Source organism: Lactuca saligna, chromosome 4, assembly GCF_052625555.1.
Source record: "Lactuca saligna cultivar CGN05327 chromosome 4, ASM5262555v1, whole genome shotgun sequence".
Classification (NCBI taxonomy): domain Eukaryota; kingdom Viridiplantae; phylum Streptophyta; class Magnoliopsida; order Asterales; family Asteraceae; genus Lactuca; species Lactuca saligna.
The window spans coordinates 313,517,844-313,544,817 of NC_136420.1; the positions used below are offsets into that span (position 1 = coordinate 313,517,844).

Genomic DNA, 26,974 nt, shown 5'->3' on the forward strand with positions numbered 1-26,974 from the left:
ACTGCTTCCTGAAACACGTATGATCCCGAAATACACACTCATGGGACTATCTGGACCTCTAAACATCCTATTACTGGGGTATAAACACTTAGGTAACAACATAATAATCCATCTAATCATCAAATGGGTTCTATAAACCCTAACTTCATATACACATCAATCACAGAAGAACGAAATCCGAGATATTACCTGATTGATGCACTTTCTGTGTCCCCAATCCTCAGAACGTGATTCTCTTGTTGTTCCTTTAGCTAAACCTTCCTCTTCCTTGCACACAACTCTTCCAAACCCAACAATGGTCTTCAATCCTTGCTCCAGATGCACACAATCGTTCTAGGGTTCTTCTCAGAAAGCAAAAACGAATAATGACGGCCTAAGAGGCGTTATATACGATCCAAAACCAAACGGCTAGGGTTTCTGCTGAACAGCGTCGACTCGCCGAGTCCCTAATGGACTCGTCGAGTCCAGTCGCGAATCTGCGACCAAGTCTGTGGTCCTACTCGGCGAGTCAGGCACCAACTCGCCGAGTCCCCTCCTAAAAATGCCCCAAAAATAGTTTTAAAGCAATACCTGAAATTCCGGGCTGTTACATCAATCTTCAACCTTCTCCATTTGCAAACCCACTGAAGCTTCCATCTTTGATTGGAGGTCATCGTCCTACCCTTATGTCCACTGTGTTTTAGGGCTTTAGGAAGGGGGCAACCATCGATGGAGAACGTCTTCTACCGTCGCCGCCTTGCTTCTCCTCCGTGCATCCATGGTAATATTTCTTTTTGAAAATAAGCTTTTTTGTTATTTTGAATTATGCATATAGACAGTTTGATGAAAGTCCTATTAGAACATAAAAGTCTTATGGTGAATCAAAAACTACATTACCAAAACATCTAAAGTCCTTGATAAGATTCTATTATAGGAAAGAAGCAATCAAGGGAGTGTTTTACATCATTCAGTTTGATTTTGCATTCAGATTCTTAACCACAATATACAAATGCTCCGCCTATGGACCCAATTTTTGACTTTGAATGTAACGACCCGTTCCCGGTATGTTGATTTATTGGTAATTATTGTGAGTTTTTCAAGAGGGACTCGGCGAGTTGTAGCCTGACTCGCCGAGTAGGGTCGCGCCTGAGGGCACGCGTGAGCCGGGGACTCGGCGAGTCCATATCCCTGACTCGGCGAGTCCATCTGTCTGGGTGAAACCCTAAATTCCCCGGGTTGCCCACTATTTATACCACCTTATAGCCCCCATTCTCGCCTCCCTCACCCTGAGAACGCAGTGTTAGAACCCTAAACCTCCCTTGAAGAGCTTATATGTGTTTTGGTGCCATTTTGTGAAGGTGTGAAGAAGGAGAAGAAGGAAGAAGCAAGGAGAAGTGTTGTAGTGCAAAGATCCAAGGCCAAATCAGAGTTAATTGAGGTATTTTCGGAGTTCCATCTTGTTATATGCTTTAAACTTCCATTAGAGCTCTCCTAAGAGCTAGTTGATGCTTGTTCCAAGCCTTACACTTGCATGAACGCCTTATTAAGTCGAAATAGCTATGGATCTGAATGTTGGGGTGTTGTAGAGCCCAGATCTACTGTCTTTTTGGAGTTATATTGCATGATAACCATAGATCTACCCATTTTATGCATCTTTTAGCCTTATTTCCCTTATTTATGAGGTTGTACACGTAAAGTTGGAAACTTTACGTGGTAAATCAGCTTATTGGACTCAGATCTACCAATTGTATGCTTTGGATTCAAACAAAATCAAGTAAAAATCAGTTGCATGGCGGCAACTCGGCGAGTCGGAAGAACGACTCGGCGAGTTGGGTCGCGAGTTCCCGATTCCTTCATTTTTGCCAGTGTCGAGTGAACCCAGTGAGCTAGAGAGTGGACTCAGCGAGTTGAGGGTGAACTCAGTGATGGAGGGACTCGGCGAGTTGTTCATCAACTCGGCGAGTCCAAGGCAATCTTCTTAAAGATCAAGAACAACTCGTCGAGTTTGTTCATCCGGCTCGGCGAGTCGGATGAAGATTGTCTGAGTTCCTGGATCAAGAGGGTACTCGTCGAGTCGATGCCAGACTCGACGAGTAGCAGTGCGTAAGAGTGAAAAGTGAGAGTGGGACTCGACGAGTTGGGTGGCCCAACTCGGCGAGTCAGCCCAAAAGAGAATTGACTTTGACCGAGGGTAAAAGAGTTATTTTACCCCAAGCGCAGTGTTTAGTATTTGATTGAGTGTGTTGATGGACTTGTAGCCGAGGAGATTCAGGAGCAGCCGCCGTTAGCTTTCCGAGCCACACACTCAGCAGCCAGCTTACGAGGTGAGTTTCCTTCCAGTAGGAACAGGTCTAAGGCCACAATGCCAGCCCGTTCAGTTAGCAGTAGTTTCCGGATTTAGGTCCGATGCAGTAGTTAGTATGTTCGATGCCTTCGTGGCTCGAACAGGATTTGTGTGCTATGTTTCATGTGTTAAGTATTATGTGTTCCGGGCCACGGCCCGATGTAGCACGTCGTATATGTGTTATGCTAGTTGATGTGTTATGCTATGCCATGTTCAGTCAGTCAGTTCCGGACTTCGGTCCGATGCAGTCAGTTCCGGACTTCGGTCCGATGCAGGGGGCAAGGTCCCAGTCAGTTCCGGACTTCGGTCCGATGCAGTTAGTTCCGGACTTCGGTCCGATGCAGTCAGTTCCGGACTTCGGTCCGATGTAGGGGACAAGGTCCCAGTCAGTTCCGGACTTCGGTCCGATGCAGTTTCCGGGCTTCGGCCCGATGCAGCGGGCAAGGCCCAATATGTGTTTATATGTTATTGTATGGTATGTGGTAGTTTGGGGGAGCTCACTAAGCTTCGTGCTTACAGTTTCAGTTTGGTTTCAGGTACTTCCGCAAGCAAAGGGAAGAGCTCGGGGTGACAGCATCGCACACACCACAGCATAGCTTTTATCCTGGGGATGTCTCTTGATGTTTTGGATTGATGTAGTATGATACAGTTTTCCGCACAATATTTTATTATGTTTTGGGGATACATCGCGTATGTTTTATGTTATGATACTTATATTATGGTTTTGATTATATGGAAAACGAAAATTTTTGGATCGTGTTTTTGGGTTGTTTCATTGAATTCAGGTTTGAGTCTACCTGTGCGACAATTGAAATTGGATGTAGCAAAGAGGTGGAAAATGGTACCCAGAGCCAATGTTATATCCAAATCCCAAGCGTACAAACTCCATGCAATCAGGTAATTAGATATTTGTTTATGAGTTTGCATAAAAATGAATAGGGCTTTATTAACTGTTACACAACAATGACATCCGTCTTCCTTATGTTATATTTTACAATCTAATGAATTTATGGAATTCATAGTGTTTCCTTCCAGAAAAAAGCATATCCAGATTGCATGTATAAGTTGCTTGGGTGTTCAAATCAGGTTATTCCATCTGTAATAATCTGCAACCTTTTTTACCCTTTAACTTTTTAATAAGAAAATGGATATTTTAAGTCTTTGTCACTTATATAGATTTCTTTTTAACAGAAAACCAGAAGGAGAAATACATGACTCTTCTCACAAAAGGATGTCATTCGTACCCAAACTTGCTTTGATCAATCGGTCAATGCTTCTCAATGACTGTTGATGATCTTCTTACAGCAAGTCACAAGGTAATAGCAAAGATCTTAAATTGGTAAGGATATTTCTTTCTTTATGGGTCAAATATATAGTGATCTTCAACTTCCAAGGATCATCTTATTATCATTTATTCGTGATTATTTTCTAGATAGCTTTTATAATGGTTTTATTTTTCTCTTACAGGAAAAAGACAGATAACTTGACATTTTCAATGGGGAAGACAATTGTATGTATTTCATTCTTTAAATTTATTTATTTATCCTATTCTTTTAACTTCGTTTATAGTTCTGAGTTGTGGATCATTAATCCAAAAAAAATTGTTGCCAAGGTACGTATAATGATTTACAAATTATTTATTTTAATTTACCATTTATGCTAGTTAAATTACTTAATTAATTATGTGCCTGCATGGGTTTTAATTTATTTTACAATTTGCAGTGAATCATTTGAATCAATAATAAATGTATGAGATGTAGTACATGGAATACGAATTGTAACCTTGAACCAACATAAGTATGATGTATATGGATTCATACTAATTTTAAATTTTTTTTATCAACAAAAAGCTAATACTTGATTTTTTTTTTATAAAAATGTTTAATGCAGGAACATCCGAAAAATGCTATTTCTATTGACGAAATGGTAGATATAGATATTAAAACCAAGTTAGTCTCTTTCTATTTCCCTACGTACAAAAAAAATAGTGATTTTAATAGTTTTTGTTAAAAATGCTCCTACGTACTGTTTTTTGGGTTAAAAACTTCATGATTTCATAGTTTTTGACCAAACTACCCTTGCATATAGTTTTTGGGTAAAAGTTACTAACTTGAATAGTTTTTAACTAAAATTTCTCGTGTATATGTTTAACTACAGTACCTTTTATTGAAAGTTTTAAACAAATTTAATAGAATTACATTAAGTTTTGGTTGAGAAAAATGCCGCATGTTATAAAAGAACAAAAATGAAACATGTTGATATCTAAATAGTTTTATTATTTTGAAAATATGTTTGAACCAGATACTTAATAACATGACATGTTTGAACACGAGAAAACATATTTATCCAAGGTAGGATGCCTGAATGAGAAAATGGTCAGAATGTGTCGATATGAAAAGTAGTTTAAAAGGTTCCATGATTTTTTATCCATATCTTAAACACCATTTTTACATTATTGGGTTAGATAATAGTGAGTAAACACAAGAATGCATGATATTTGGAATAAGTTATAAAAATTGAACAAAAGGGCAAAAATGTAGAAAATTGGCATTTTGCTTTTATAAAGCCCGTCCTTTTTGCAATGGTTTTGGTCATGTTCCAAGCAAAATGGCAACATTACCCTTTTCTAGATTTTTTTTTGCTTTTAAATCAAAGCGTAGTATTGTTAATTGCTTAAAAGATGAACGAATATATCACAAATATCTCAAATAATTACCGATTTCTGTTTTGTTATAAATAAAAGGGTAATATAGTCATTTTGCATAAAACATGAACAAAACCATTATAAATATCTCAACTACTTAACAAAATTGAACTCTTATTTTAAGTGCAACTTATATAATGATCCATGTGACATTTTCTATCTTAAAATATTCTTACTTGCTGTTATTACTATCTTGCTTTTAGGCATATTAAAGTTTTTGATTTTGGGGATTTAAATTGCGTTTTTTTAATCTAATAATTGAAAAATATGTTTGGGTGGCAGGTCTTCAAATGATTTCTCAAAGCCTATGTTACAAAGCTTTTCATGAAGTTGCATTGCATAAGCTCTCCGTGCCATAATCTACACTAAAACCCAGTTCTTTATGTACCCCTATTAGTCCTTTATGTACCCCTATTAGTCATTGAATCACTCATGTATGGTCCTTTGATCCAAGACTGATAACCTTCATGTCAAATATTCCTTTTCGGATGGAAGCAAAAAAGTAGGTTTGTATTAAACAAATTAAGAAAATTTAGTTGCTATCCTAAACTCAAGATTCAACTATTTTACCAATTTCATTCCAGATTTCCAAAAATTAAAATGGAATCCCCTTACCTCATGCAAAGCATGGGATACTTCCCTAGTTTTTGATTATCGGATTTCGTTTTTATTTATTGATGTACTTAATCCCCGATTAGGCCGACTAAACTCTAGTCGCTAGTCGAACGACTTAGTATAAACTATCGATTTTTACAACATTGTCGAAACTGACTATTCATCTTTGAACGACAAAACCTAGTCTACATATAATCAAAAGACTTGTTCAAATTTCTTCATAAACAACTAAACCAAAAATTGTTGATGGTAATCCTAAAAAGGTAGTTGGTTTGAAAAAAAAAAATAGTTTGTTTAGTGAAGAACAAATGAAAATCAGACTCTTTATCATAAAAATGAGACTGTTTATCATGTTTATAGGTGAAGAATAAATGATATTGAACGTAAGACTTTTTCTTTGTAAATCTCCTATATGGCTGACTGGTTGTACAGAGATAGCTGAATTTATTGTCACATAAGCGTTGTCATCGGATGATTGCCTTCATATTTTCAATAATGTCTTAATTGACAATTTTTGTTTTGCAAATTTAATGATTTATTTACATTAAAAAAAAAATAATGATCAAGTTCAGACAAAACGTGAAGTTCGTACCAGGACATTTTCTTAATTTTTTAATAGAAAAATTAAGTTTGAGGATATTTAATTTCTATTTTTAATAATAGTTTGGGCAAAATAGGTTGGATGAATAGAGTAAAGGACAAATCTCAATTAGATACAAATCCTCTTAACATTTTTCTTCTAAGTAAAATAAAGAGTAAATTACACGAATGGTCCTTATAGTTTGGGGTAATTTGCATTTTTGGTCCCTAACTTATTTTTTAACTCGGAAGATCCCTACTGTTTGCTTTTATTACGTGTTTGGTCCTTACTGCTTGTTTTTGTTACGCGTTTGGTCCCTATCTTACCTAAAAATACTATTATTTAAATAGGAAAAAATGGTGGGGTAGGTAAGGTAAGGTGAAGGGGGTGAGGTTGGGAGTGTGTTTATCGAAATAAATTAAAAAATCAAGGCCAAAATAGTCTTTTTAACTAAGACAGGGACCAAACGCGTAACAAAAACAAACATTAAGGACCTTACGAGTTAAAAAAAATAAGTTAAGGACCATACATACAAATTACCCTAAACCATAGGGACCATTCGTGTAATTTACTCTAAAATAAAGATGTTAATACGACAACGCTTTAAGAAATCCCTACCAAGATCCAAAAGTCCAAAAGTAGTCGTTACAAAGAGCGTCAATGTCTCTCAAACGTTCTCTTTTTCTTCCACTCTTTCCCTGCCGTCGATGATCTTCTGATAAACTGAATCCCCCGGTCATCTCTCTCCACAACGAATCTCCTCCTTATTCCGGTGATTTTCCGATGGAACGGAACGGCAAGAACGCCGGAGCAGTGCCACTGACACCATCGAAGTCAAAGCATTCCAGCAAGTCAAAGCTACCAGAGAATGTACACCCTAACGTTACTAGCCCTAATCCGAAGGCCTTGCATTCTCCATCAGTCAAATCAGCGACTAAATTCCAGAAATCGGCGATGAAGAAACCTAATCAGGTCTCTTCGCCTTCTCCCAAGAACAAGATTCGGGAGAGGAAGTTTGTGGTAGCGAAGAAGAATTCGAATAGAGACAATGATAAATCCCGGATTTCAGTCGATTGTAAGTGTAAGGCTAGTGGTAATTTGGACAAATGTTTGTGTGTTGCTTATGAGACTCTTAGGGCTTCTCAGGAAAGGTTTTTCAATCGGAGTGAAGTTGTTGTACAAGAAGAAAACTCTAGTTTACCTTTAGGTGTTCAAGGAAAATCCGAAGAAGATGACGTTTTTGAGACGTCCGGTGATAAGAGGAGAAGGGAGAAACTATTAGATGAAGCAAGAAAGAGTATTCCTGAACCTAGATCTGGAAGAGTTTTGCATTTGGTCAAGGCCTTCGAGAATATTCTCACGTTACCAGATTCAAATGAGGATGAACTTGAAGATCAGACAAACAGCAATCCTGAGAGACGATTCTCTTCCACTTCATTCAATCCATCTGATCTCTTACTCACTGCAGAAAATGTAGGGTTGCATTCTTCACTTGATGGCAGCCATGGGAGGTTGGTTGATCATCATCTAAAAGCCCTGTCATGAAATTTCTGTTAAACATGCTTAATTTTGACTCTAAATGAGTTTATTTCTACGTTTCAGCACTTCAAACAGGATTTCAGGAGAAGTTCGTCAATACAGAAGAAACGTAAGTCATCATTCATCACGGTTTTTCTAAAATCAAGATCGTTCCTTCTTGTTTATTTTGATTTATTAACTTTTATTTTACTATGCAGAGTTCTGATTCATCATCTTCAAGTTTTGGAGGCAGCAGATGGAAAAGAACACCGAAGGCTACCTCCCAGAGACCTTTCAAGCTTAGAACAGAGGTTGGCATTTACATTTTACAGTTCACTTATATGTTCCAACACTTCTTGTACCTTTTATAAGCCTCTTGAATTGAGCTCATTACCTCATGAATCTATAGCAAAGAGGAAGAACAAAACAAGAAGAGTTCATGAAGAAAGTCCAGGAGTAGATAATTCAACAACAAAAGCAACGAATTCCCATAGCTCAAGGCCTCCCAATTACTACCGATGAACCAGAGGTAAGAACATTTCTCCAAGTTAATTTTCAATCACATCTAAAAACTATCTCACAAATTTGAGTAATACTAATCTCAGTGTCTGGTGAAACCACCTGTGAAAGAAAGTACAAAACGGATCGATCTTGTGTTGCATAGTGATGTGAGGGCAGTTAAGCGTGCTGAGTTTGATCATCATATGCAAGAAAAGCTCTCTTATGTTGAGCAATATAAGCTGGAAAGAGAAAAGCTGCAAAAGGTATAAAATCTTATATCATGGTTTGATTTTGATCCATCATTTTTGGTGTTGTTTTAATGCTTAAAAACTGAAATCAATCAACTCAACCCCATTGATGAATCTTTAATTTTGTTGTAGTTGGAAGAAGAGGAAGAATTAAAGAGGTTAAGGAAGGAACTTGTACCAAAGGCTATGCCTTACTTTGATAGACCTGTCATCCCAAGAAGGTAACTAAATGTGGGACCCACTATTTTACCCATAGTAGCAACATACTCAACATACTTACATTTGGTCATCTGGAAGATGACAATCACTTCTAGATAATCCCTCCTCATAATTGTAAACTAGATCTGTGAGGATCGATTGGGGCGGGTAGTTTTAGGTTTGAGGGTCTAGAGATATCCAAATCGGAGGCACATTTATATTGTTTGGTAACAGTTTGTTTTACAGTATTATTGAAGTATATATTGTTTGGTAACATTGTGGGATTGAAATCTTTATGTATTCACCAAGTTCCCAATCTGATCCACTCGGGTCATTAGTGTAAATTGATGTAATGTCTGTTTATGTTTATGTTTCTATATTGACGATGACATGTCAAGTTTTATAAATAAAACACAACTCTTGGAAATGCTTTGATAATATTTATTATTATGTTTTTAGGACAAAATCCGCAAAATTAATCATTTTAAAAGAATACTTTGATTTAATAAACATAATATTTATTATTCACCAAGTTCCCAATCTGACCCACTCGGATCATTAGTGTAAATTAATGTAATGTCTGTTTATGTTTATGTTTCTATATTGACGATGACATGTCAAGTTTCATAAGTAAAACACAACTCTTGGAAATGCTTTGATAATATTTATTATTATGTTTTTAGGACAAAATCCGCAAAATCAATCATTTTAAAAGAATACTTTGATTTAATAAACATAAACAAAAAGTTTTAAAATGACCGTAAATTTGGGGATGTCATACCAATAGCAATCCAGTTTTAAATTTAGGTCCAGTTCTATACTTCCGGCCCAGTGTGCATGAATTGTATATGTATTGTTGTATAGAGTATTTTGGATGGAACTAACTAAACTTTTGATATGTTGATTTCTATGGTTTTTGTTTGGAAACAAAGTTTGGCAATCTTATGGTTTTTATGAAATGTCTTTTAAAAATGATATTTGTTTTTGATTACTTGATCGTTTTTTATTACTTGATGTAGTAAATCCCTGATTAGGGTGACTAAACTTTAGTCGTTAGTCAAACAACTTAGTAGCGATTAACGATTTTTACAACCTTGCCAAAAATCGACCATCTTTAAACATGGAATCATGAACAACTAAACCAAAAATTGTTGACGGCGATAAAAAAAAATGAGAGTTTGTTTAGTGAATAAAAGATGAAAATGAGATTGTTTATCATGTTTATCTGTGAAGAACAAATGACGTTGAACATCATATTTTTTTTTTCTTTGTAAATCTCGTATGTGGTTGACTAGTTGTACACACAAATGATGGAATTTATTGCCACATAAGCATTGTCATCGGATGTCTGTTTCATATTTTCAATAATGTCTTAATCGATTTTTTTTTCAAATTTAATGATCTATTACATAAAAAATTATTAATTATTTTAATGACCAATTGAGAAAAAATAGGAAGTTAATTGTACCATAACCTTTTCTTATTTTCTTAATAGAGAAATTAGGTTTGAGGATTTCTCTTTTAATTATAGTATGAGCTAAATAGGTTGGATGAATAGAGTAATGAGCAAATGGAAATTAGATACAAATCCTGTAACATTTTTCTTCTAAGTAAAATAATGGGTAAATTACACGATTTGTCCTTGTGGTTTTCGGTAGTCTGTGCGTTTGGTCCTTATAAAGAATTTTTAACTTAGACCATCTCTATAAAAAAAAATTATTGCATGTTTGGTCCCTTGTTGATGTAAAAAGATAGTTATACCCTTTCTCATTTTATTTTTACTTTTATTTTTGTTATTTGTTTATTTTTATAATAAAGATAATGTAAATGGGCCCCACTCCCACCCCTTACTCTTCTTCTCTTCCCCATCTTCTTCCAAAACATCGATATGCTCATTTGTGATGAATCAATTGGTCATTCGCCCACCGATATATCCTTCTACAGCTATTCCCTGAGAACCACCAACAATTGGTACACAAAATCAACATACATGTTGTTGCTCCACCTTCGGTTCACCCATATCCAATAAAGGAATCGCCCCTTCCTGAAGCATCATCAGAATTAACGAAAATTTGATGCATAATCTTTTAATTGTGATTTTTACAGTCTTGATCTCCAATGATTGTGACTCGCCTCCTCTGTAACACTTCATTTCAGGTTTTCCCTTTGAGCCCTTCGTTTTAGAAATTTGTACAATTTAGTCCCTATCCAAGTATGCTGGGTGTACTCTATGAGTATGTTGGGCGTACTGGCTCGAGGGTTGGATGTGAAGCCATGGATGGTAGATCTTAGCACCTTTGAGGTCCCTTGTCCATAAAAATGCAATCTTTATAAGTTATATTGGTCCATGCATGTGTTAGGATCCTTATTATGGTTCTCTTTGAGTTTTGGGTCCCATTAAATCATGCATGGGAGTAAAGTTGCCAACTTTACGTGTTAATACATCATTAGGGACTAGATCTGAGACTTGGACGTAATGGCTTAATCATTTAAGCACTTAATGTTGAAGGTGGTCAACTACACCGTACGTTGGGCGTACCAAGCTGAGATGTTGTGTGTACTGGCCATCGAGGTAGAACACGGGGCGTAAGCCTGAGTACGTCGGGCGAACTCAGCAGCCTTGGCTTCGGTTGACTTTCTCGGTTTGGGTCACTTTTAGGCTAGAAGAGTTTAGAGCCCTATTGAGCCATTAGCCTTCTAATTTTGGGCCATTTCTAGGCATTAGGCCTTCTTGGATTAGGCCTATGATGGGTTTTGGACCCAATTGAGTTGGGCCATATTGGGCTTTTTGGTTCTATTGAATTGGGCCTTAGATTTTAGGCCAAGTGAGGAAAGGGTAAAATGGACTTTTACCCTGAATGTTGGACAATCGGACTTAGAGTCTAGTTATATGATATGGACCAATTATTAATTGGGTTTTATTTGATTGGTTAGCATGGGGATTTTCCGGATCGACGGTTCGAGCTTTTATTTGAGATATTCAACAGCTTGAGGCGAGTTTCCTCACTGTGCTTGGTGGGTCGAAGTCACCAATGTCGAACCAAGGCTTATTATGATTAGGATGCTAGTTATTTGTGTGACTCTTGCATGTATGTTATATGATATCTGTAACATCCCAATATCAGGTATTTTTAGTATTGCTTTTATCTTTATCATAAGTTGCACAATCGGTCCCTTGAGGAAAAAGGCTTGCATTTGTGGTCGTAGGCAGGGCGTACTTAAGAGTACGCACAACGTACTCATTCAACTTGGAATCTGTCACACCCCCAAACCAAGGATGGCGGAAACGTCCGGGGGTGGAGGACTTCATGTATAGTATCGTAACCACAATTTCAATAGTAATTTAAGCAACACAACCAACATATATATAATTGAAAAAGTTACATCACTTGTATGAATTACATGTTTCAAAATCAATTACAATATGTTGACAAAATATGAAAAGTTTGACGCCTTAATGTCCCATCCTCAAAAGCACTTGATAATCTGATTAGTGTTTTCCTGAGAATACAAGTTGTTTGAAAAGTGTCAACACAAAGGTTGGTGAGTTCATAAGCTTTTATTAATAAACTTAGTAGAAGTCTTTCACATGTAAATGTCGCGTTTGTTTCAGAAAAATCCGATATTTTCCTTGAAATCCGAAAAATGTAGCCTTATAACCAAAGACTAAAATGTATGAGAAATCATCATTTCTTAATAGAAATGTCGTGAGTTTAAAATGATATGGAAAGTAAATTTCTTTTATCAACCTAAAAACCTACTTCGGTTTATGAGACCCCGTAAACTTTATGAGTTGTTATCTCCCTATGTGAGTCGCTATAATCATACTGTGACTATGTGAACCTGCCACAACGTTTCTCAGGCGTCGCGAATATGAAATGACATTTGTCACCCGTAGACCTGTAGGTCCCACTGTAGCTAGCAGCAAGGTGTGGGGTGTCAAACCCAATATAGATCTATATACAAGTATCACGTTCTCCCTCAAGGAGATTCTGATTATAACTACCAGGAATTATATCCCGCACTCGGACGTACGGGGAGAGAGAGAGTCTCACAACATAGGTTAACAAGTTTACGTGAAATGTGTGTGTGAATATAAATCTTTCTTGTACGAATGTACCCTTTTTGTACGAGTGCGTTGAGTGATGTATCATAAACTATACCTATTATAGTTTATCTAAAATGTATGTAATATGTATAAATTCTTTTATGGAAATGTATTAGTGTTGTGAATTTATCAAACTATACTTTTTATAGTTAAATAATACGTGTTCTAAATGAATGAATAATATTTAATATAAATGACTTAGTTTCAGTTCATAATGGTAAACTAACAAGGAAACACATTCAAATATTAGAACTTATGATTATACACTTTGCTCAACATAATACAAAGTGTTATGATATTTACATGCTGTTGGCTAACTTTAGCCATTCTGCCCTGTTTTTGGAAAAATCATAGGAAAATCATACGAAGTCGAAAACTAGATCCGTAAATTCTGAGAGTTCGCAAAATGTGTCTAGTTTACTCATAATTTTTATCACGATTTTTAATGACTTCCAACTTGAGTGAATAAGTCCAAAATCACAGACTGGTCCGGATTGTTGTTTGAAATGATAGGCAGTTTTGTAAAAATCACCATAAATTGTAGAAAAATCGTATGGAGATGTGCTAGTAGCCATTTTAAAGCTAAGAACTTGAACTATTTGCACCTTGTACAGTTTTGAAAACAAAAATGTTTAAGATGCCCAAAACAGTCCGTGAATGGAGTTGAACTTTTCTGATGAAGGCTGTTAGAGAAATTTAGTTATGTTCTTAGTGTTTTAACTTGTATTCCCCCCTTAAAAACTTGAGAAAACATGAAAATGTAGGGGTATGAACTCAACTTAAGTGATTTCAGTAGATGATTGTTGAAGAATGGAAGTGTTTAATTCAAGAACACTTGGAGATGCCTTGAAGGTTTTCGAGAATCTAACATTATAGTTAGGGAGTTTGTGTAAGCAATCAAAGACTTGAGTAGAATGAAGTGAAATAATAATAGGGAGGATAAATTTTTACTTACTAAGTGTGGAAGAACACTTGAAATCGGCCTTGGATCTCGAAAATTTGTGTAGAAGAGTTTGAGAGAAAAGTGGTGTTTGTTACTTAGTGGAATGAGAGAAATGAGAGAAAATGAGGAGTGTGGTTGTTTGTTCCAGCTCAAAAACGTGGGAGTGAGTGAAATTTGAGTGTAAGGGAACATTGAAGTGACATAGGTAAGGTGGGGAGGTATGGTTGGTCATAGAGTGGGTGTGGGGTGGTTGCTTGTGTCATAAGTTAAGGCAAAGTCAACACTCCACCTTAAATAAATCCCCCATTAGATCTTTATTATTTAGATAATGATTTTTATAAAAATATGTTTAAATTATGAATATTTAGGGTTTATTATGTTAAAATAAATTTTCTAGAGAAAATCCCGCTTTAAAATCACGAAAAACGGGCTTAAAATGTTAAAAATATCAAAAATTGGCTAAAAGTGACAAATATGCGAATTCTGGCCGAGGCTCGGCCTTCTTATGCTGAACCGAGAGAGAGAGGGAGGCAGAACCGAGAGGAGAGAAGAGAAAGGAAGGAACCGAGAGCGCGAAGAGACAGAGAGGAGAGAAAGGAACAGAGCGCGCGAAGAGACAGAGAGGAGAGAAGGGAACAGAGCGCGCGAAGAGACAGAGGGGAGAGAAGGGAACAGAGCGCGCGAAGAGACAGAGGGGCGGAGTAGAGACAGAGCGAGAAGATAAGGAACAGAGCGTGAAGCGAACAGAGAGAGACAGAGCGCTCGGTCTCTGGTCTCTTAGCCACCAGAGGCTCGGTCTCTGGTCTCTTAGCCACCAAAGGCTCGGTCTCTGGTCCTAAGAGGCCTCTCATTCCGGTTTCGGTTCCTAAAGCCTATTTTTCTCGTTTTCGCCCCGTTTTAAGCTGTTTTTGACCCGGTTAAGGGCCGGAATGACCCGAGTGATTCTAAAAAGTTACGGGAACTATTTGAGGGAGATTTGGGAGAGATTTCTCATACTTGGAGAGATTTGGGAGAGATTTGACATTCTTGGAGAGATTTCTCATACAGAGAGATATTTGAGAGAGATTTCACATACTTGGAGAGATTTAGGAGAGATTTGACCTTCTTGGAGAGATTTCCCATACAGAGAGATATTTGAGAGAGATTTCACATACTTGGAGAGATTTGGGAGAGATTTGACATTCTTGGAGAGATTTCTCATACAAAGAGATATTTGAGAGAGATTTCACATACTTGGAGAGATTTGGGAGAGATTTGACATTCTTGGAGAGATTTCTCATACAAAGAGATATTTGAGAGAGATTTCACATACTTGGAGAGATTTGGGAGAGATTTGACATTCTTGGAGAGATTTCTCATACAAAGAGATATTTGAGAGAGATTTCACATACTTGGAGAGATTTGGGAGAGATTTGACATTCTTGGAGAGATTTCTCATACAGAGAGATATTTGAGAGAGATTTCACATACTTGGAGAGATTTGGGAGAGATTTGACCTTCTTGGAGAGATTTCCCATACAGAGAGATATTTGAGAGAGATTTCATGTGGGACAGTTGTGATTGTCCGGCATCGCAACGCATGGTTCGTAAACCCTGTTAAGCCTTGTTTAAGGATCTTACACACTCCTGATGAGTATGCATCATTGTTTTTATCAGTTTAGTTCATTGATTAGCATTAGGGCTTAGGAAATTTTCAACACAAGACTTTTCTCAAGTGATGTTTTCCCATTAATATAGCAAGTTATACAGTATGAACATAACACAAACCCTAATACACAAGGTTTAATAGAGTTGATCGGCTTGACTTGATGACTTGGCTTGACTCAAGATTGACGATTGTCACAGAATCACGGTGATCCACTAGTATGTTGGGCGTACGTAAGGTACACCGAGAATACTAGCCCATACTCCAAACCCTAATCTTAAAGGTTGTTCCCTATTTAAACAACATTATGTCCCTATTTGATCATTCTTATCAGCCACCATTCCCTCCTTAAACCCTAATTCTGAGTTTAAGTTGCTTGTATGAGTCTTGTGTAAGGATGAGTGTGGGACGTAACCGGTACCAACTCGTCCCATTCCCGACTTCCCGAGTACCGAATTTGATCGAAATTTAATCCCGAGTACCGTACCGAATTAACATCACCGGTACTGGGAATGGTATCGGTTTTCAGTACTAGTACCGGTACCGATGGTATCAATTCCCAAATTTCATGTATATGGAGTACCAAGTACCATCCCATATTTTTAAATTCAGTACGGTTCAGTACCGGTTCCGATACGGTTCGGTACCAATTTCGGTACGGGACCGGGATTTGGGACAAATTTCTCATCCCTAGTCTTGTGAGCTTATTGAGTGTTTTTGGTGCATCTAGTTGAAGAAGGAGACTAAAGGAGGAGTGGGTGCTAGAAAGCTTGTAGATCCAGCAACCTTTCCTCTTGGTGCATCATTTTCAGGTATAAAGTTTATACCTTGATAAGTTTTCCATTAGATCTACATGGTTGAAGTTTTATGAACTTTTATCCCAAGATTGGACCTTTATGAGTTTGGAGCACTCCAGGGGACTGTAGATGTCCTTTCATGCATTATACGACTTGTAGATTCATAAAAATGATTGTTTGATCAATCCATATGGCTCATGCATACCCAAAGTAGCTTATAATGTATTGGAAGTTTAAGTTTGTTGCATTGGGACTTTTCTAGCCATGCAAAGGCTTAAAGTCGATGACTTTATGGAATAAGACACCTTAGGATGGTCAGATCTGAAGTTGGGGGTTATATGTCTTAATGGATTAAGACACAAAGTTGAAAAGTCAAGACAGATGGAGTATATCATGCATACTCCTGGCTATGCCCAGCATAGCCGGTTCCGACCCCGACCATCCGTTGTTCGAGTTATACGCCCCGTGTAAGAAGAGGTACGCCCAGAGTACGCACTAGGCAGTTGACGTTTGATCTTTGGTTAAGATTTATGGTTTTGGACCATAGGAAGGGGAAAATGACCTTTTTCCCTTAGAGGACTTAGTTGTGGGATTTGGACTAACGAGTTGAGTTTTGAACCTTAATTATTAATTAGGGTTAATTATTTTGTTGATTAGGTGGAGTCTAGTTCCCACAGTTCGGGTGTGAGGTTTACTTGTTGCCAGTATCAGGTGAGTCTCCTCACTTATTATCACCTATGTGGTAGAATAGTTGTATATGTGATGACCAGCTGGGTCTATTTGTTATCATAATAGGATTACTGATAGTCCCCAAGGTTGTTGATAGCTCACATGGCATACTGTTAGCCTATTGGGATTGCTGATAGTCCCCAGGTTTGCTAATAACCCATAACTATTTATTATGTTGTGATGTATGTGGTATATTGGGGAACTCACTAAGCTTTGTGCTTACAGTTGTTGGTTTATATGTAGCAGGTACTTCTAAGGACCACGGGAAGGTGAAGATCTAATTATACACACTCGCTGGGAGATTTACTACTGGGACAGTTTGTGAACTCTAATATTTTGTGATAATGGTTGTTTTGGATAATTATGTAATTGATAACTTGGCTTGTGAAACCTTAATTTTGGTAAATTAAAAATGAAAAAATTGTTCTAAAATTTGAGGTGTTACAATTTGGTATCAGATCCCTAGTTTGAGGGATTTGGATGAACCTCTGGGTGATTCCAAACTCAAACAAAGGATCTGAAATTTTTTAAGAACTTAATAGAGAAATGAAGATTTTTACAGGAGAAAACCCAGTGAAGTGGTGCATACAATCAACCAACGCTCGAGTGGTAGTTTTCCAAAATACCCCAATCTATATTATGAGTAGTGCAGAGCAGATATATTATGAGTTGGTAAAATTGCATGCTAGTTAATGGTAGGCTAAGGAATCTTGCAGAAATGGTGTGATAATGTTTCCTAGTTTTTGATGCCTTAGCCTAGGAGTTCATTCTTATAAGATTAAATATGTCATTACTATTTGCTTAGTGTAAGCTATATAATTATACATAGTTAGAATTTTATAGCCTTAGAATGCCTAATTTAGCCTTTCTTCTTGTTCCTTGTCTGGTTGTGGATTTGAGGTAGGATCATTTATTTGAATGTCTATTGAGTCTCGTATTAAGTGCAATTGGCATACACGGAGCAAATGGCGACGACATCAGAGATCTTGTGAGGCAGAGCAGTGTAGGAGGCCAGTCTAGAGTTAGTTTCTAGATGTTTAGTCGTGGTTCTAAGGAACCATCAAGGCGATTCCATAGATGATTTGAGGAAGTAGAGTCCTTATGATATAGGGTCTTGAGGGAAAGACTTTAGACATATACGGGTTGGTGTAGACGGGTAGTATTGGGCCCGTACTACTGGAAGCACTGGATTCATATGCGGCTCGAGGAGGAACCTCAAGGAGTTAAGGAGCTTGTAGAAGTGTATGGGTGTCGGTATATGGGCTTTAGCCTGATTTCTAATGATTTTCTTGTGTGTATTAGTATGGTGGTTACCTGAGGTTTAGGCCCCAGCAACCCCGAGAGACCAAGTGCCAACGATGATGAGATCCACAGGATTGTTGCTACGGAGGTAGCTGCAACAATCAGATGGGCTATTCCAAAGATGTTTGGGTCTATCAAGACCATGCTGATTGAGACTTTTGATGAGCGCTATGTTGTTGTCACTAAGGTTGTTGTTACCGCAGTTGTTGCTGCTGTGAGACCACAGGGGTGATTCGTTGTGGTACCGAGAGTTCAACAACATGAAGCCACCCGAGTTTGATGGGACCCAGGATCTGATTACTGCTATGAGATGGATCTATGATGTTGAGGAATGTTTTTATACTTGCTCTTGTTCGGAGAATCTGCGGGTTCATTTCGTACTGAACCTACTTCACTTGGGGGCGAAGGAGTGGTGGAAGTTTGTGACATCTAATTACACTATTGCAGAGCACACTGCGGTGACTTGAGAGAGGTTTACTGAGATGTTCAAGGATTAGTTTGTACCTATGGTTGAGTGGGAAAGGTTGGCCCAAGAGTTCTTGTCTCTCAAGCATAAGATAGAGACGGTGACTGAGATCACCAGGATGTTTCATGAGAGGGCCTTGTTTTGCCCTGAGAAGGTGTCCATAGAGCAAGCCCACGTGAGTCAGTATTTGAGTATTTTGAGGAGAGATATATGTGAGTTTGTGGCGAACACCACACTTGCAGAAAGTTGGAGACCCAGGCTGGAGGAGAGAGAGATTGAGTTGGAGACCCAGGCTGGAGAAGAGAGGGAGACCCATGGGAGAAATAGGAGGCCAGTACAGTTGTAGTTGGCGAGTAAGCGTCCCAAGACCGCTGATCAGAGAGTTAGAGGCCAGAAGGGCCACACTTGCAGAAAGTGCGGCAAGGGACATGAGGGATCCTGTCGGTCAGGATCGGCTTGCTACCTGTGTGGCAAGTAGGGGCATTTGGCTAGGGATTTCCCCAATGGATTTTAGGTTTGCTTCAATTGCAACCAAACGGGTCACATGAGGGCGGAGTGTCCTCAGCTTGCATCTAGGTTGGTTCAGACTCTGGCCCCCTTGACCCTGTGTATCACTGATGGCCAGCAGGGGAATGCCGAAGCACCGAGGGCTCAAGGGAAAGCATTTCAGTTGATAGTAGAGGAGGCTCATACAACTCCAGGCGTCATGATTGGTATGTGTTCTTTATATTTCTGTTGATTTATTTATGTTGCTTATATTATCAGTTGTGTATGTACTTTTCTTGTGAATTATGTGCATGTGCTTGTGTTGTTTGACTCGGGTGTGAGTCGATCGTTTGTGTCGTCATCATTTTGTTGTGGTTTCAGTATTACGCAAGAAGTCTTGAGCATGCCCTTGAGAGTCTCGATATCTGATGAGTGTCCAATCTCTAGTACTAATATCTATCGTGGTTTTGTATTGGAGATCTTCGGTGTTGGTAATCCGATAGATCTTATCCCTATCGCAATGGGAGATGTTTGTGTAATTATGGGTATAGATTGGTTGAGCCGGTTCAGGGCTTTGATTGACTGTGAGTATTAGTTGGTGACGGTTCGAAACCCTAGGGGGAGTTCTGACCATCTACGGTGAGGGTACTAGGTCGGTATTAGCCTTGTGTTCTGCTGCTAGGGCAAGACAAAGTTTGTAGCATGGGTGTATGGGTTATGTGGCATATGTAGTGGATACCCGGGTTAAGGAGAAGGGGTCAACCTCTATTTCTAATGTTCTAGTGGTATGTGATTTTCCTGATGTTTTTCCCGAGGAGTTACCAGGTGTGCCTCCTGCGAGGCAAGTGGAGTTTCGAATATATCTGATTTCGGGTGTTCCGCCGATCGCCAAGGCACTGTACCGTCTTTCACCTCCTGAGATGCAGCAGTTATCCTCTCATTTGCAGGAGCTATTAGGAAAAATGTTTATTGGCCAAGCAGTTCTCCTTGGGGAGCACCAATCCTTTTTGTTAGAAAGAATGATGGTTCATGCTGGATGTGCATTGATTACCTGGAGTTGAAAAAGTTGATGGTGAAAAACCATTACCCATTGTCGAGGATTGATGATCTTTTCAACCAGCTTTAGGGGGCATCTTGGTTTTCCAAGATCGATTTGAGGTTCGGCTATCATCAAATGAGGGTGTGAGAGGAGGATATTTAGAAGACGACATTCTGAACTCGCTATGGGCATTACGAGTTTGTGGTGATGCCTTTTGGGCTCACCAATGCACCGGCGGCATTTATGGATCTCATAAACCAAGTGTACAAGCCTATGTTGGATCGATCGATGATCGTCTTCACCGATGACATTTTGGTCTATTCGAAGACCAGAGAGCGGCACGAGGAACATTTACATAAGTTTCTTGGGGTTTTGAGAATGGAGAGGCTCTACACCAAATTCTCCAAGTGTGACTTTTGGTTGCATGAGGTTCAGTTTTTGGGACACCTCATCAATCATAACGGTATTTTGGTCGACCCAGTCAAGATAAAGGTGGTGATGCAGTGGGAAGTGTTGAGATCTCCATATGAGATTTGGAGCTTCCTCAGATTAGCAGGATATTATCAGAGATTCATTAGAGACTTCTCTAAGATTACTATCCCTCTTGCCATGTTGACAATGAATGATGTTGTCTTTAGTTGGGGGCCTGAGCAGCAGGCATCATTTGAGACTCTTCGCTAGAGATTATGTGAGGCGCCGGTACTTGCCCTCCTTGAGGGATTTGAGGACTTTTTAGTATACTGTGATGCATCCATTGTAGGGTTGGGTGAAACGACCCAAAAATACAACCCAAAAAATTTCGTTTTTCGATATAATCAAAACCATAATCAGAGTGTCATATAATAAAACCATACGTGATGTATTCCAACATAATAGAAAACACTGTGCGGAAACTGTATCATACTACGGCAAATCAAAAAAAACTAAATCAATCCCAGGCTAAAAGCTAAAGCTGTGGTGTGTGCGATGCCGTCACCCCGAGCTCTTCCCTTTGCTTGCGGAAGTACCTGAAACCAAAACTGAAACTGTAAGCACGAAGCTTAGTGAGCTCCCCCAAACTACCACATACCATACAATAACATATAAACACATATTGGGCCTTGCCCACTGCATCGGGCCGAAGCCCGGAAACTGCATCGGACCGAAGTCCGGAACTGACCGGGACCTTGTCCCCTGCATCGGACCGAAGTCCGGAACTAACTGCATCGGACCGAAGTCCGGAACTGACTGCATCGGACCAAAGTCCGGAACTAACTGGGACCTTGTCCCCTGCATCGGACCGAAGTCCGGAACTAACTGCATCGGACCGAAGTCCGGAACTAACTGCATCGGACCAATGTCCGGAACTAATTGCATCGGACCGAAGTCCGGAACTGACTGACTGAACATGGCATAGCATAACACATCAACTAGCATAAACACATATACAACATACTACATCGGGCCGTAGCACGAAACACATAATACTTAACGCATAAAACATAGCACACAAATCCTGTTCGAGCCACGAAGGCATCGAACATACTAGCTACTGCATCGGACCTAAATCCGGAAACTACTGCTAACTGAACGGGCCGGCATTGTGGCCTTAGACCCGTTCCTACTGGAAGGAAACTCACCTCGTAAGCTGGCTGCTGAGTGTGTGGCTCGGGAAGCTAACGGCTGCTGCTCCTGAATCTCCTCGGCTACAAGTCCATAAACACACTCAATCAAATACTAAACACTGCACTTGGGGTAAAATGACTCTTTTACCCTTGGTCAAAGTTACTCTCATTTGGACTGACTCGCCGAGTTGGGCCACCCAACTCGCCGAGTCCTACTCTCACTTTTCACTCTTACTTGCTGCTACTCGTCGAGTCTGGCATCGACTCGACGAGTACCCTCTTGATCCAAGAACTCAGACAATCTTCATCCGACTCGCCGATCCGGATGAACAAACTCGACGAGTTGTTCTTGATCTTAAGGAGATTGCCTTGGACTCGCCGAGTTGATGAACAACTCGCCGAGTCCCTCCATCACTGAGTTTACCCTCAACTCGCTGAGTCCACTCTCTAGCTCACTGGGTTCACTCGACACTGGTAAAAATGAAGGAATCGGGAACTCGCGACCCAACTCGCCGAGTCGTTCTTCCCAACTCGCGGAGTTGCCGCCATGCAACTGATTTTTACTCGATTTTGTTTGAATCCAACACATACAATTGATAGATCTGGGTCCAATAAGCTGATTTACCACGTAAAGTTTCCAACTTTACGTGTACAACCTCATGAATAAGGGAAATAAGGCTAAAAGATGCACAAAATGGGTAGATCTATGGTTAATATGCAAAGTAACTCCAAAAAGACAGTAGATCTGGGCTCTACAACACCCCATCATTCAGATCCAAAGATATTTCGACTTATTAAGACATTCATGCAAACATAAGGCTTGGAACAAGCATCAACTAGCTCTTAGGAGAGCTCTAATGGAAGTTTAAAGCATATAACAAGAAGGGAACTCCGAAAATACCTCAATTAACTCAGATTTGCCCTTGGATCCTTGCACTACAACTCTTCTCCTTGCTTCTTTCTTCTTCTCCTTCTTCACACCTTCACAAAATGGCACCAAAACACTTATAAGCTCTCAAGGGAGGATTAGGGTTCTCTCACTGTGTTCTCAGGGTGAGGGAGGCGAGAATGGGGGCTATAAGGTGGTTTAAATAGTGGGCAACCCGGGGATTTAGGGTTTCACCCAGACGGATGGACTCGCCGAGTCAGGGATATGGACTCGCCGAGTCCCCGGCTCCCGCGTGCTCGAAGTCGCGACCCTACTCGCTGAGTCAGGCTATGACTCGCCGAGTCCCTCTTGCAAAACTTTACAACAATTACCACTGTATTAACATACCAGGAACGGGTCGTTACAATTCTCCCCCACTTGTCTCAGACTTCGTCCTCGAAGTCTGCTACGGCTGGACCTGCAAAAATTTCCGGGTAGTGCGCTCTCATCTCCTCCTCAGCCTCCCACGTCCATTCAGACCCCTTCCGGTGCTGCCACTGCACCTTTACTAGCTGAATTACCTTGTTCCTCAAGGTCTTAATCTTCCGTTCCAGAATCGCGACCGGTCTCTCAATATAATTCAGGCCGCTATCAACCTGGATATCCTCTAAGGGAACGACTGCCGTCTCATCCACCAAACACTTCCTTAACTGAGACACGTGGAATGTGTTATGTATCTGACTAAGCTCCTCAGGAAGATCTAACCGATAAGCAACCCGACCCACCCGGGCCAAAACCCTGAAAGGACCAATAAATCTGGGGCCCAACTTGCCCCTCTTCCGGAACCTGATGACACCTTTCCAAGGTGAGACTTTCAGAAGAACCATATCTCCCACTTGGAACTCCAAGTCCGAACGCCTCCTGTCGGCGTAGCTCTTCTGTCGACTCTGCGCAGTCTGCAGCCTACTACGGACCTGCTGGATCAACTCCGTCGTCTTGAGCACCACTTCGGTGCTCCCTATGACTTGCTGACCGACCTCGCCCCAACAAATCGGGGTCCTGCACTTCCTGCCATACAGCATCTCAAAAGGAGGTCGATCAATACTCGCATGATAACTGTTGTTATACAAGAATTCCGCTAACGGAAGATACGTATCCCAACTGCCCCCAAAATCTAGAACACATGCCCTAAGCATGTCCTCAAGAGTCTGAATCGTCCTCTCGCTCTGCCCGTCTGTCTGAGGATGAAAAGCGGTGCTGAAATGGAGACGAGTACCCATCTCGTCGTGGAACCGCTTCCAGAATCTGGACGTGAATCGAACATCTCGGTCCGACACCACCGACACCGGCACCCCATGACGTGCCACTATCTCCCGCACATAGATATCGGCTAACTTTTCCGCCGATATACCCTCCTGAATCGGAATAAAATGGGCACTCTTCGTCAACCGATCCACTACTACCCATATCGAGTCCACTCCACGTGCGGTCCTGGGGAGTTTGGTGACAAAATCCATGGTGATATCCTCCCATTTCCACACGGGAATGTCTAACAGCTGCATCTTGCCGTGAGGTCTCTGGTGCTCCGCCTTGACCTTCCGGCAGGTCAAACATCTCTCAACATACCAAGCGACGTCCCGCTTCATGCAGGGCCACCAATAATCAGGTCGAAGATCTCGATACATCTTCGTCGCTCCCGGGTGGATAGAAAATCGAGACTTATGAGCCTCATCCACCAATACTTGCCGTACCCCACCCCAGTACGGTACCCACACCCTACCATGAAGCGTCAACAAACCCCGACTGTCGTAAACAAATGAAGCTACTCGGCCCACTATCCTCTCACACTTCTGCCTCTCCTCCTTGAGGCCCTCCATCTGAGCCTCCTTGATCCGCTCCAACAGTGGAGTGATCACAGTCATCCTCATACACAGATCCCTGATAGGGGCCGCCGACACCTTGCGGCTCAGGGCGTCGGCCACCACATTGGCCTTCCCTGGATGATAAAGGATCTCACAGTCATAGTCCTTCAACACGTCTAACCATCTCCTCTGCCTCATGTTCAAACTCGGCTGATCCATAAGATATCGCAAACTCTTGTGATCCGTGTATATAGTACAGCGGACCCCATAAAGGTAATGTCTCCAAATCTTGAGGGCAAACACAACTGCCCCCAGCTCCAAATCGTGGGTAGGATAATTAGCCTCGTGAGGCTTCAACTGTCTCGAGGCATAAGCTACCACATGGCCTCGCTGCATCAATACTGCTCCCATACCTGTGATCGAAGCATCACAATAGACTACGAAATCCTCTACTCCCTCTGGCAAGGTAAGGATCGGAGCCTCGCACAATCTCTGCCTGAGAGTCTCGAACGCCGCCTGCTGCTCAGGCCCCCAACGAAAAACCACCGACTTCTTGGTTAGTCGGGTGAGCGGCACTGCTATCTTGGAGAAGTCCTGAATTAATCTCCGATAATACCCTGTCAACCCCAGGAAGCTCCGAATCTCAGATGGAGACCTCGGGGCCTCCCACTGCATCACGGCCTCAATCTTGGCCGGATCTACCAAAATACCCTTCTGGTTGACGAGATGACCAAGAAACTGCACCTCGCGCAACCAGAACTCACACTTGGAGAACTTTGCGAAAAGTCTCTCCCTCCTCAAAGTCTCCAACACCTCCCGCAGGTGCTCCTCGTGCTGCCCCTGTGTCTTGGAATATACCAAGATGTCATCTATGAATACTATCACCGACCGATCTAGCATCGGTCTGCACACGCGGTTCATGAGATCCATGAACGCGGCTGGGGTATTGGTGAGCCCAAATGGCATCACCATGAACTCATAATGACCATACCGGGTCCTGAAAGCAGTCTTCTGTACATCCTCATCTCTAACCCTCATCTGATGATAACCGGAGCGTAGATCGATCTTGGAGAACCAAGACGCTCCCTGAAGCTGATCAAACAAATCATCTATCCTCGGAAGTGGGTAACGGTTCTTCACCGTTACTTTGTTTAACTCCCGATAATCAATGCACATACGATGCGACCCATCCTTCTTCCTCACAAATAAGATCGGCGCTCCCCAAGGCGAACTGCTCGGCCGAATGAAACCCTTGTCTAACAGCTCCTAAAGCTGTGTAGACGACTCCTGCATCTCAGGGGGAGCAAGTCGATACGGCGCTTTGGCTATCGGAGCCGCACCAGGAGCTAGGTCGATCCTGAACTCAACCTGCCTCTCAGGAGGTATCCCCGGCAAATCCTCGGGAAACACATCCGGGTAATCACGAACAATAGGAACATCGTCAATCGTTGTCTTGCCCTTCTCCCGGGCATCCAAGACGTAAGCTACAAAACCGGCACAACCCTGCTGAACATAGCGCCTCGCCCTTGCGGTGGAACAAAAGATCGGTCCTTGCTGGGGCCTCTCGCCCTGAATCACTATCTCTCCCCCACTGGGAGTGCGAACCCTCACTAACTGAAGCTCACAATCAATCACCGCCCCATTGGGGCTTAGCCAATCCATGCCCACAATAACTTTATTCCCACGCAGGGGAATAGGAACCAGGTCCACTGAAAACTGCTCATCAAATATCTGAAGGGAACACCCTCTATGTACTCTACCGACCCTCACGGTCCTATCATCTGCTATCTCAACCTCTAGTGGACAATCCAGCTCCCCGGGAGCTCTGATAAATCTCTTGCTAAGCGCAAGTGATACAAATGATCGGGTAGCCCCCGAATCGAACAATACCAAAGCAGAAATGCCGTTCACAGAGAACGACCCTAAATAAAACATACCCACATAAGTAATACTCAACCGATATAATAACAATTAAGAGATGGAGGAAAGATACATACCCGTCACCACATCAGGAGTCGCTCGCGCCTCCTCTGCTGTCATCTGAAATGCCCTGCTCTTCGCCACTGGCGCATCAGCTCGGCCCTGCCGGCCATCCGTAATCCTCAAGGTGGCAGGGGCAGGTGTAACCACTTTCCCTGCTGCAGCTAAACTGGGACACTGGGACCTTTTATGTCCCCTCTGATTGCACTGAAAGCAAATCAGATCTGATGCTGTAACCGTAGTAGCAGGGGCCGTACAATCCCTACTCAAATGCCCAGTCCGACCGCACTTGTAGCAGCCAGAACTCCCTGCCTTGCACGCCCCCTCGTGCAATCTCCCACACTTGCCACACCGACTGTGGCTCTGCTGACTCCTAGACCTGTGATCTGAAACCTTGGGCTTTTTGCCCACACTGCCTGAACCCGAAACCGCCTCCGGTTTCCTCTTCTTCTCCATCT

At 41.1% G+C, this 26,974-nt stretch overlaps 1 protein-coding gene across 1 annotated transcript; it reads left to right on the plus strand.

The window, feature by feature from the left end:
• Positions 1–6,851: 6,851 nt before the first annotated feature.
• LOC145043991 (microtubule-destabilizing protein 60-like) lies at positions 6,852–8,977 on the plus strand. The gene is made up of 6 exons (XM_078992792.1): positions 6,852–7,733; positions 7,825–7,870; positions 7,959–8,051; positions 8,150–8,269; positions 8,346–8,504; positions 8,622–8,977. Exons 1-4 carry the CDS (start codon positions 7,006–7,008, stop codon positions 8,198–8,200), a joined length of 918 nt encoding a protein of 305 aa, XP_078848918.1. The 5' UTR covers positions 6,852–7,005; the 3' UTR covers positions 8,201–8,269; positions 8,346–8,504; positions 8,622–8,977.
• Positions 8,978–26,974: the final 17,997 nt, after the last annotated feature.

Bases quoted from the DNA above. Each gene is read 5' to 3' on its own strand.
- LOC145043991 (XM_078992792.1), top strand. From the start codon at position 7,006: ATGGAACGGAACGGCAAGAACGCCGGAGCAGTGCCACTGACACCATCG. The intron at 7,734-7,824 runs GTTGGTTGATCA...TCTACGTTTCAG, and splicing joins CTTGATGGCAGCCATGGGAG to CACTTCAAACAGGATTTCAG. The intron at 8,052-8,149 runs GTTGGCATTTAC...ATGAATCTATAG, and splicing joins CTTTCAAGCTTAGAACAGAG to CAAAGAGGAAGAACAAAACA.